Source organism: Zosterops lateralis (genome assembly GCF_965231275.1).
Source record: "Zosterops lateralis genome assembly, chromosome: 6".
Taxonomy (NCBI): domain Eukaryota; kingdom Metazoa; phylum Chordata; class Aves; order Passeriformes; family Zosteropidae; genus Zosterops; species Zosterops lateralis.
This window is the reverse complement of record NC_139761.1, coordinates 52,169,112-52,181,255: the sequence shown is the minus strand read 5'-3', so window position 1 is coordinate 52,181,255 and position 12,144 is coordinate 52,169,112. Positions and strand designations below refer to the sequence as shown.

Here is a 12,144-nt window from a genome sequence, read left to right as displayed (position 1 = left end):
AAAATCATTACAGTAGAGCCAATAGAGGTAAAGACTTGAAAGTTCCCATCAGCAGTTGTCAAAAAGGGTGATATTTATAGGCTGCTGTGAAACCAGCAAACTGTAGGAAAAGGCACACTTCAGTAAGTCACCAGGTGATGCAAGTGCATGAGACAGAATAAATACATTTTTTTTTTAACTCCTCTGTTGATAGCTCACCTGGCTCTATTAGTCGAATCAATCCCTCATGATGAGCTACTTTATCTTTCCAACTCTTGGTGTTATTAGCTGCTGTTTCCAATTTCTTCTTAACCTCCTGAAATAAGACAGAGCCCACTTGAAAACCAGAACAGCTTTACTCTGTTTATATAAAAAGATACAACACCTTTTAAACCAAAAGCCAGAAGAACCATGCTAATTCCCCCAGCCCTCTGTTTAGTGTGGAACTATCCTAAGTAATTTAGTTACCACTCCCCTCCCAAAAAATAAAGTTGTCAAACTTTTTGACAATAATCCCAAAATAACAAGATTTTACAAGATTCTGTAGCTGTGTAATGAAGCTAGTCTTCATTTTTCAGCCTAGACTGGTCTTTTGGGCAATTCCAAATAGAAGGCTGGAATGTTTCATTATTTCCAAAATAATTCTTTTGTGGATTTTTTTTTCTGTGTGGTTTTATAGGTCTATTGTATTCAGCAATTCCTTTGCAGTAGTAAACGATGCTTCCCATACAAAAGAGCCTGAGATGTCACCTAAAGAAGAGCCAAGTACTAGCCAGAAGCAATCTTGTGGTGGTGTGAGATGTAACACCACCCTGGGAAGTTGTAAAGCAGCCACAACTACCCCAGCTGGGCCCTTGCTTGCAATGAGTGCAGCATTTGTGTTCTGTGCCAGGCAAGACAGCTCCCTGGCTTGTCCTTCAGAGCTCACCCCATAAACACCCTCCCCTGCTAAGCACAAACCCAGCCAGCCTTTCTTTCCTAACCTAAACAAATGCAGGATCAACACCTCTCTAGCCCTGGAAAGCGTGCAACACTTCAGCCTCTGTACTGGCTGGATTCTGGCTCTTATTTCTTCCATAAACAATTACTGACCTTCCCAAAAACACTCAGCAGGGCAGAGAGCAGGCCTGGCATCTGGGACATGAGGCACTTCTGCACATTGAGAATCTGAGCTAATTCTGACCTATCCTTGACTTCCATTCAGTGCTTAAATACATTTTTGAGGAGTAGGTGCCTACAGTAACACATTGGCTTTTCATCTGTTGAAAGACAATACTGTGCCATGACATCATCAAAGCACTGGAAGAATTACTAACTAGGAAGCAAAATGCACCCAGGTATGGCACATGAAGTAAGTCTGCAGCAGAAGACAAATGCACACAGAGTATTTCAGGATGTGACTAAGCTGGCCTGCATGCAAATTGTGACAAAAATAAATAAAAGAGGTTCAGAGGTGTGTCTGACACAGATCCTCTTCTTCAAATATATCTACTGGTCTAGAAACCAAGTAAAAACTAGAAAAAAAACCAAAAACAACCAACTATCTACCTCTTATTATAACTTTTGTGCCATAGTAATCCTTAAAGAATTGTAATATTGAAGAACTTCAAATTCAATCTATGGATAAGGATGAAAGGTTGATGAGCAAAGCAGCTCACCTCATACTGCTCAAGGGCCTCCTTCCTTTCCAATTCAAGTTGTTTCAGTTGCTGCATGGCCACTTGAAGAGCCTCTTCCTTCATCATTCTCTGGTTTTCCAGCTCTTGCTTCTCTGCTTCTGTCATCTGAATGGTCTGTTGCTGCTGCAAATGCCATTTCTCCAGTTCAGCTCTCTTTGCTGTCTCCTCTTCCAGCAATCTGCAATGGGGATTGTGACATTAACTGCACTTTAACATAAGTTGTATCCTTGCAGGGAAGCCAAATTAACTTTTTTTTTTTTTTTTTTTTTTTTTTTTTTTTAAGGGAAAGAGAATATTATTTAAAAAAAAGCTTGGGAAGCAGGGTAAAAGTTATTGTTTGTTGGCTTGCCTTCAGTGTCATGCCAGCAATGCATGCAGTCTGACTGCTACAAAAGGCTATTCAGAAAATGTAGTCAATAATGCAAATACACAACACAGAGCCCCAGAAGAAACAGGCATGCATAAGTTATCTTCATTGTCTTAGGAGGACTGAGTATATGAAGAAAAAAAACCACACTCCACAAAGCCCCTGTAAGAAGAAATTTAACCCTTTATCATTACAGTTTAAACCTGTGATAAAATACAGCAGAAAGTAATTTTTACAGTTACTGCTTTGTAAAATAAACAGCTGAAAAGCTTGTACAGAGTGATCTCAGTTTTTCATGTGCTGACATGCACAACACGTGCATGATGGAAAAATAACTGCACCGGCTTTTCCAAAACTGCTGAGCATGCCCTCTGCTAAAGGCTAATCAGACATATTTTAAAAATCATAAACAGCAGCCTCAGTCCCCATATCTTAAGGAAAAATAAAATCTGTCCCGTGTTTGGACTTGAAGGTAGCTCCCCATTCCAAGAGGCAAGCAGTCATTAGCAGCAGGGCACAGGTACTCACTACTGGCAGGGGGAACTGAAACACTTTTCCACCTGGTCATAGCCATACCTGGCCTGAAGTTTCCTCACAGTCTCCTCATCCTGACGTGCCTGTTTCTCATCCTCCAATGCTTCCTGTAGCTGTTTATACATTTCTTCCAGTTCACGTACTCTTTGTAAATACTGTTCCAGTTCAGACGATTTCTGAGCAACCTGCTCTTCCATCTTTTGTCTTACCTAGCAGCATAAATTTGGGACACATGAGCTACCATTCAACTCAGGTTTCCAATTTTTAAAGGAATTGCTAGGTTTCCCTCAGGCCATGTTTTCAGAGACAAACCTTTTCCTGCTGACTGCAGAGCAGAACTGATAAAATTGAGGGTAGATCTGCAGATGTGGAACTAAGAGCATTAAAAAAATAAATAATAACACTACTTATATTGACCTACTTTCTACAGCATAGAATTTCTACAGGGGTTCAAACCTAATTTCAGTCAGCTTGATCTTGTTGCTTAGTTTACAGATACACAACTGAAGGAAGAGAAGTGTTGTAGAGAGGCCAGACATGAAGGTCAGGCTGCTTTAATGGCACTGTTTTCACTCCCCCCTTGGCAGCAGTGTATCTCACACACTTATGTCTCTGGATGACAGCACAGGATGGATAAAGGGCTGGAAAACAGCAAAGGAGGTTGGCATGTCCTGCCCCATTGGTCTGCAGCCTGCTCCCCTCAGCTGACCCAAATCCCAGTGACCCAGAAAGGGATTGTATTCAGCAATTCATGCTCAGCCCATAAAAAGCAGCACTCCATGCATTAATGTTCTGAGATGTCCCATCACATCGCTTTTTCTACTTTTTTTCCCAGACTAACAGAACAACCTGACAAAGCCCTTGAAGACTACAAACCAGTTCTTTGGGGAATTCCTCAGTGTAGCTGAATAGTAAGAGTTTTATTGTAAAGCAACAATATTTCTTTATTTTTTATATTTGTGTGTGTATATAATTGTAGAAGAACACACTGCATAAAAAAGCAATACTTCTAGGAACATGTAAAATGCATTTTGATTATGCCTGATTCATTTTGCTTATTCATACAGAAAGTACTGGCCTCAGGCTCTCCATCTCTGAAAACTGCAAGGAGAAGCTCAGTCTACATTTATCCTTCAAATAGTCTAATTTTTTCCCAATCTTCCAATAATATTTAAACTTTGAATGCCGTACAAATTGTAGCCAAGCTGTTCCAGTATTTGAATTCACCAGTAAAAATATTTTATTCCTACATCTCAAATAAATGCAACACATATTCTGTTCTCCAGCCTCCTGTAAAATCTGTGGAATCCTTTCGGTAGCTGTCTGTGAAGGAAGCCCTTGCTGAACACATGGCTCCCTATGTGTAATAGCAGCAAAACTCCTCGTGCACTACTCACCATTTTTTCTCTCTCCAGCTCCAAACTGAAGCGATCTTGTAATTCAACTTGAGTCTGAAGTCTTTTCTTCTCCTCCTCAGCAGCACGAGCAGCTGCTGCTTCCAGTTGCTGGAAGAGAAGGGTGGTGGTTAAGGGGAAGAAAAGAAGGAAAAAACCAATTTGTCAAAACGAAGTAATTTTGAGGGAATGGAACCTTATTTAACAATTTTTGGTTGTAACAAAAATGGAAGAAGCCTTCAAAAGCACCAGTTTGGGTTTTTTAATGTCTGAGACTACTCACAGCTTTTGAATATAATTTTCTATCTTGATTGTTTGCAAGACAATTTTAAATTTACCAATGAAACTATGTCCAAGTTTCCTCTGAGTCCTGCTTTGCTCAAGTGATAGAAATCACTGTATTTCCTCCTCTACCTCAACAGGATAGAAAACTATCCCATTTTTATTATGAAAAACTATATTTCAGGCAGGACTGCATAGGACTTCCAGCAGGGAAAACATGCCAGCACGCACAGAGCTCATACAGAAACAGAAATGAGAAGCACTGAATTGCAATGGGAAAGCAGAAGTGCTACGAAGTTTGACTAGAATAAGTGATTATGCTATCGTGAATCATCCTTCTAACATCCCCTAAACTGCCAAGTAAGGTAAGTAAATTCCTGGTCCATAATCATCACTTGAAATTAGAAGGAACATTAGCTAAGGCCTGGGAAACAGCTGCTGGTACCTTTCCACCTTCTTGCATCTTATCTTACTTTTGTTGCATCTTGATTTTGCAAATAAAGACAGTGCTCAGTTTTTCTTTTCATCAGGATTTCAATCCCCGCAAGGTTAGAAATCTTCAAGCATCAGCCTAAACTTTATCAGTACTAAAAACAAAACCACTCTTTCACAATTTTTTCCTAAGAAACTTATCTGATGCTTCTTTTTTAATATGCTGGGCTGTGGAAATTGTTTCCACAGATCTTTAGTAACAGTAGGGTAGAACATAAAGATGACGTGGACCTATTGCACCAAGCCCAGAGGAGGTGACACTGGGACAGGCTGTCCAGACAAGCTCTGGATGCCTCATCCCTAAAAGTGTTCATGGCCAGGTTGGATGGGGCTTTGAGCAAGCTGGTGTAGGAGAAGGTGTCTCTGCCCACAGCAGGGGGACTGGGGCTGGATGATCTTTAAGGTCCCTTCCAAACCAAACCTTTCTGTGGTTCTGTCATGCTCCTGAAGGTACCACATCTAAACCATCCTCCTTCACCAACCTAGATGAGCCAATGAGATGCCCCAATGACTACAACTGCCAAGCTAAAACTTTTCACTCTTTCACCTGCTTGTAGTATCCCTCTGGTCTGAAACAGATGGGAAGAAGTGAAGAAGGCTCAGGTTTCTGGGTTTATGTTGCAGAACATAGCACAGAACTGCTCTCCTTTGCAAGGCTTAAATGATGCCAGTGTTCTAGAGGCAGCATTCTTCCTCTGCCAGGACATTCAAAAGCATGTAATTGTAGTCAAATGCAATATGCCTATTTAAGTGAAATCTCCTCTAGATTTCCTTCCTGGCTTTGAAATTAAACAAACATTGCCAATACTGAGCTGAGAGGGCGAACGTGCAGAGTCACGGGCAAGGGCGGGTGCCAGGCTATTGCCAGAGAGCTCAACAAGAAAATGATCTTTGTCCACTCAGTATCAGCAACTTCCTGCTGAATCCACCAAAGCTGCTCCTAGCAGGTAAGGTTACTGGGAACTGTGCACTTCAGGGAAAAGCCACAAGTGTTGAGGGGGGAGTCAACAGGAACACACCATTCCAGCAGGTGTCAGACAGCACAGAGTCTCCAAAGGCCATGCAAGACCCCAAACTGAAACAGAAAGGGTGCACACGTCTTGTGCATGCTCTCACACAAGGAAAAACTTACCTTCCTCTCTGTTCAATGTGCACATGTCAAAGTTCCATTAAAAAATATGAAAAAAAATCTATTTTAGACAAAAGCATTTATTCTTTTGAAATACTCTACTGCAGGAGCTACCAGAATACAAAGCAGTCCCAAAGTGCACTTTGGCAGATGCTGCAGAAATGGTGGCTCACTGCCATCAGAGGCAAATCAACCTCTAAGCCTCCCAGAACAATCCAGTTTCCTGGAGCATTTACAAAGCCTTTTCCTTGAAGAACATTTTTCTAACTAATGAAACACTTTCAGTTCCTCCAACAATGTACCTCCCCTGTAGTTCCACCTAGGCAAAGTGCAGTAGTTAATGTCAGAGCCTGAGATACTTTCCTTGAGAAATCATTTTAATCCAGCCCACTTCAAGAGATGTTTATGGCCACAACTCTCTTTAGTTTACCCATTATGATTTTTAGGAAACTGGAGCCTGTCAACATCCTACCACTCCTTTAGGGTTGCTCTCATGTTGTCTTCCCCCCTAAATATTTTTCCATGAAGTAAACAATGCAGAAATCCAACCTTATGATTTCTGTTAACAGGTACATTACTTACTAGTAGGAGGTAACATAGACGACCCTTTATTGTCTATTTTGCATTCTGAATCTTAAACACGTAATAGACTACAGGTGCCAGAATCAAATTTAAAAATGATTTTCCACTGTCAGACTCTGTTTAAGGCGAACAGAATAACACCTACCTGAGGACTGTCAGTGTAAGATTAATTTTAAAAAAGACAAATTTCTCCTTGCCACAAATTGTGACAACGACAAGACTTTTAAAAATGTAGGGTTTTTTATTATTTTGCTTTCTAGACTCAAAACCTTTAATGCCCTCCCAATATTTATATCTGCAAAGATCATTGAAGTTTCTTCTAAGTGCTAAAATTGGTGAGTTTTATTTACAAAAAACCTCAAGCAATGGTGCAGATTTGTCCTAAATGAGAACGCATAAAACTCACATTAATTTAGGGAGGTAGTGGAGACATGTAGAGTAAACAAAGGAAGATCCGGACCGCTCTGGCAGCAGGGACTCAGCAGCCAAAATGTAAGGGAGCAAGTGGGGAGGGTTTGAATTTGAATATTGGGTTCTAAGCAGTTTTCAAGGCACACTCCACACTAAAAGCTCTCACAGCAAGAAAAGCCACATCTTTTGTTTTGAAAGACAGAAATTATAGAAATGACATCTGTGTGAAACGAACAGTTCCCATAAACATATAAATAATGTAACAAAACTTGGGTAAACTGTAGAAGAAAATCTTCATGGAAAGCCCCAGGTTTGACAGATGTGTCTGACAGGATAGGAAAACCAAAAACCCAAAAGCAACTGAAAATATTGGCCTCTCCTGTCCTCAGACACCATCCACAGAGCTGGCAAGTTCTTCACCAGCCTGACAATCCCCTGTTCAGTACAGGGGCTTAAAACAAGTGCAGCTCCTCTGGAGGAGTCTGCTCAATGTGCCTGAACAGGACAGAGATGCTCAGTTCCACTCCAAGAAGCCCAGTTCAACCACAGGGACTGAGCTCTAGGCTGGAAGCCTGGCAGCTCCCAATCCCACCTTCCTCACAGTCTCCAGCTCCTTCTGTTTGTTCTCGTTGGCTGCCTGCAGCTCCTTCATCTGCCTCTCCAGCTCCTCCTGCTCAGCCAGCAGCTTCTGGCGCAGCTCCTTCCGTTTCTGCCGCGCTTCCTTGTGGGGAGGAGGGCTCCCCGCCCGCAGCAGGTTCACTGTGCTCTGGATGGCTGCAGGGGACAGGAAGGGAACACCATGAAGGGGAATGCTGAGCTTTCTGGGGAGACTTTGGGAAGTAACTTGCAGTGCTGTGCTGGCTCCTGGGTTGGGGATTTTTAGATACATTCTTAAATCAGAAAGCACTGCTGTCAGTTGTCCTAATTCTCATCAGGCTGGCTGTCAACACAAACCAGAAGCGAAAGATGCCTCTTAGTATTGGCTGCATGCCACAGGGATAAGGTCTGGCAATTCCACTGCATTAGGTCAATTCCAATATTGACTTTTAAAAGGCTAGAGACATATGAGTCACTTATATGCCCAGCTGCAAGAAAAAACCCCAACACTTCAGGATTTCTTACTAGCTGGACTCAGTGACTAACCAAGGAGTAAGGTGTTACCTATCCTCCCTAGAGCCAGCCTTAAACACTGTATTCTTATAGATACTCCAAGGGAAAACTTGCTCTCCATAAGACAGTAGCTCTCATTCACTTACATGCAGTGACAAAATATTTAAGACAGCAAAGCCGAGGAGTAACAGATGATTTTGGTATTTTATTCATATAACACAACCATGAAAAAATATCTCCTTTTGAACTATTCAAACACCTGACTTTTGTGCAATAAAACACATGCTGCAGGTAAAGAGGGAAGTACAAATGAAAGCCCACAGCTCCAAATATTTAACTGCTGCACATTCTTCAACGGCATTGGTAACAGCTTTGCACAGGCTTCTACCTCACTCTGCAGATGGATGTACCCATCACATATCTGGGAAGGTCTCACAGGAGGAATACCCTTACAGTGAGAATAGAAAAGCAAGCCCTAATTCCCAGCTTTATCCTCAGCTCACCAAACCATACCACTTCAAGCAAAACTGTAAAACCAAAGCCAGTATTTTACAGTGCCAAAATGAACAAGCTTTCCTTTTCTCCCCAAAGGCAATGATTTACAGTGTTGCTTCCCTTCCCCATCCCTAGAAGTACAGTCAATAAAAAAACACAACAATAATAACCATTTCATTTTGGCTATGGCTGCCTGAATTGAGGCACTTACATGACAAAAACCGATTTCCCTTACATGGATCCTTAGTTCTTCCTGAGTCTCACACCCCTTAAAGATCCATGTGCCCAAAAGAGATATCAAAAATCAAAAGACCAAGAATTTCAAATGTGAGTAAAACACTGCTGTAAGAATTCCACTAACCTTAACTTTCATGTAACTAGTATTTTTGAAACCTCACCTTGAATCCATTCCTGCTTCTTCTTTTTGTCAGAGGCACTGATCTCAAAGGTTTTATCAAGGCATTTTATGAGAAACAGGCATTTCTTTCCATCTTTGTCAGGCAAGGCCTAGAATGGGTAACCATAAAGATTAGCTTTGCTAACACTGAAATCTAAATTCTAAAGTCAAGCAGCATCTATGCAGTTATGTGTCACAGAGATACAAACACCAGCACTAAGAGCCTTCATTAAAAGGGTGTTCATGAACTGGTGTCATGTGAAGTAAAAAAAGCTCTTTTAGAAGATACCAGGACTCAATCCCACACAAAAAAGGATTAATTCTGATCTTTAGAGACATACATAGTTTTTGAAATGGTTTTACCTCTACACAACAGTTGCCATCCAGTATGATGTCTCCCTTCTTGTCCTTTAAATCTTCACTTACATAGTAGGAAATAATATTGGGTTTTAGTACAAACCATCGTTCCATCCAATTTTTCCGTTTGTGACCTTTTTTCAGCATGTACCCCTGTTAAAAGCAACAGATCAGCTGAAATGCTTCTGCTGAACCATCTGGTCTTTTGGTTCAGAGAGCACACACAGCCCCAAATACTTTGAAAGTTAGCCAGTATTTCAGCTGTACCTTCCATTTCTGTAATGATATTCCCCAAATACTTACATAAACTTTTGTCTGACATTTAACTTCAAAAAAAAAAAAAGTCAAATCACAGATGAAACTCGAACAGCAACATCAACATAAGCTATGAACAAGCCATACAGAAAGTATACTCAAAATATTCCAGATTAAGAGGATGAAGAATTTGAAAAGGAGACCAAGGAACATTTTTCTGCAATAGCTTTCATTTATCACAGTTTTTGATATAAGCAAATGTGTTTCTTAAAAAAAGAAAAAAAGAAAATAAATGTGCTGTAGCATATTTAAACCAAAGATATCTTTCTCTACAGGTTTGAGGGGAACGAAAACATTCAGAACAGTTGAAGAAGCTTTTTTGTTTAAAAAACAAACCAAAGAAAACCCCAAGCCACCCCCTACACATACAGCTTATCTGTGCTCAGCTTTTCTAGCCACTTAAACGTGTCCAGAGCCAAGGCCGTGCCTATTCCCAGGTGCCATCCCACTCCCCTGTTCCAGAGCAGGAATGCACAGAGAAACAGCTTTGTCTGCCGCCTCCAGACTCGGGTCTGAGCTCTGGGTGGTTGCAAGGCCATGAGAAGGATTCCTGCAGTTTCTCTCTTTCATGCTTTGCACAGCCCAAGTCAGAGCCAGGGTTTTTTTTTCCCTTCCTGACTTACCAAATTTGCTTTCAAAGCAAATACATTCCCCTCAAATTTCTGCAAAATCTTTGCCTATTATTTCAGTATCAGCTGCTTCTCACTTTCCAAGAACCCATTGAGAGCTCTTGAAAAGCAGGAGCTTTTTCACACCAACCATCACACAAAGGACACATCTTTCAGAACACTAAATATCAGAAATTTAACTATTGCTGCTACCCACCACAAACCTTAGGGGTTCAGGATGCATTCAATAAAAAGGCATGACACTTGGTTACGAGGCCATGTGTCATTCATTAATACCCTGAAGCAATTATATGATTACTGCAATAAACAGGACAATTCTGTGAATGCACAAGGTATCAGGATACTGAAATCAACAGAGAACTCTCCTCTCCACTGGGCCAGTAACTGTCCAAACTGCTCAGGAGGCACAGGGCCAAATCTTGACACAAAACTATTTTTAAGTGTCAAGGAACCATTCAAAGGCACTCAGACATCCTTGAGAAAGAAGCCCAGGCACCAAAAGAGGAAAGAAAGGAGACATAAAACAAAATAAAACAAAAAGGTGTGGGGGAAGACACACAATGAAGTATCAAAACTGAAAAGAAATCCGATTTCCTCACAAGTTTCAAGCAGAACTGAACTGACAGTGGTTAATTTATTTTTCTGGTATCAAACAGAATGACTTCATTTTGCCCTCAACTGACTCTGTGTGTGTGCCCCCAGCCCTCACCTCCAACAGGCAACCAGCAGTTAATAAAAATAGACTTCTGCATTGTTCTGTGGGTATTCTGAAAGAATTTCCTGTGCCAAGACTTTCTGATGGTTTCTTCAGAACAGCTTAGGAAAGCCTGCCAAGAAAGCCTTTGCTTCTCTCCTCACCAAGAAATCAAAGATGAAAAAAATTCTCTTGTCAGGTAAAAGTCAATTTTAAAGAGCTCTCTAGGTAAACTCTGCTGTGACCCCTCAGGTCCTTGTGGTACTTCCAATTCCCATGAAAGAAATACAGTTTTTAAAAGCAGTCCTAAACTGATAATCCAGTCACTGGAAATCTGAAGAAAGAAGTTTGCTAAGAATACAAAGGCCAGCATGACTTCTGGAGCCTGAGTGCAGGTAAATAAGTTGTCAATCACGTAGCCTGCTAAGCAGAACAAGAAGAGAGAGCCCTCTGGAGCTCTTCCAACACCTTTTTGCCTGTTGAAGGGGGGCACTTGAGAAGCCAACCTTTCAGCTGGAGTAACACTCTGGTCCAGACCCCCTTGTCTGAATGCAGAGGTGGTGCCCAGCACAGCTGCATTTCCTACAGCATAACTCAAACTACAGAAAGGCATGTCCAAAGACTGAAGAGCTGTCACCAAAACTGAGAGCATGATGTAGCTGTTCTGTGAACTAACAAGCAGCTGGTACTAGTGTAAAAAAGGCCATAATTCAAGTCAGACCCCACTTCTTTCACTTTCTAAAATCAAGCACTTCCAAGAAGTAACTGATTCATAATACGGCTACAATTGCAACATTCTGGATAGCAGCACAATTTATTTTATAAAAATTAATTCATATTAAAGAACTCTTATAGATAATTTACCTAATTTCCTCCTGGTCATCATTCAATAGGGTAAAGAAATTTAAACACAAATTGAACATTTTCTAATTAAAGCAGTCAAACATTCTACTTTAAAACATTAGTTCTCTGTGGTTCTTACCTGCTTGAGGACATCCAGTATGAGCTCATTAAAGACTTCATTGATTGCCATGGACACTGTCTGCCTGTCCATTCCTTTACTGAACTGCCCACTCCCGATGAGGTCGATCAGCTCCCACGCAGAGAGACCCTCTCGACTGGTGTTGAGAGCAATCTTGTAATGGTCAAACTGCTCTTGCTGCCAGCCTGCTCCCATGGCTTCGGTGATTTTTTTAAGCAAATACTCAATCTGTGCAGAAACACAAACAGAAAGCCATCAGTTGCACAGCAGGCATGGAAGTCAAGTGTTTTGGAGCTATAAATGAAGCTTCTCCAGA

At 41.1% G+C, this 12,144-nt stretch overlaps 1 protein-coding gene across 1 annotated transcript in view; it reads right to left on the bottom strand.

Moving 5' to 3' along the window:
* Positions 1 to 12,144, bottom strand: part of SWAP70 (switching B cell complex subunit SWAP70) — a 34,466-nt gene that overhangs the window by 1,238 nt on the left and 21,084 nt on the right. The window contains exons 4-11 of the mRNA XM_083864169.1: positions 11,829 to 12,056; positions 9,215 to 9,361; positions 8,853 to 8,961; positions 7,442 to 7,623; positions 3,957 to 4,064; positions 2,602 to 2,768; positions 1,638 to 1,836; positions 199 to 295 (exon numbers count right to left, since the gene is read on the bottom strand). Coding sequence (XP_083720295.1) covers positions 199 to 295; positions 1,638 to 1,836; positions 2,602 to 2,768; positions 3,957 to 4,064; positions 7,442 to 7,623; positions 8,853 to 8,961; positions 9,215 to 9,361; positions 11,829 to 12,056 — 1,237 coding nt within the window. The remainder of the gene's footprint in view (positions 1 to 198; positions 296 to 1,637; positions 1,837 to 2,601; positions 2,769 to 3,956; positions 4,065 to 7,441; positions 7,624 to 8,852; positions 8,962 to 9,214; positions 9,362 to 11,828; positions 12,057 to 12,144) is intronic.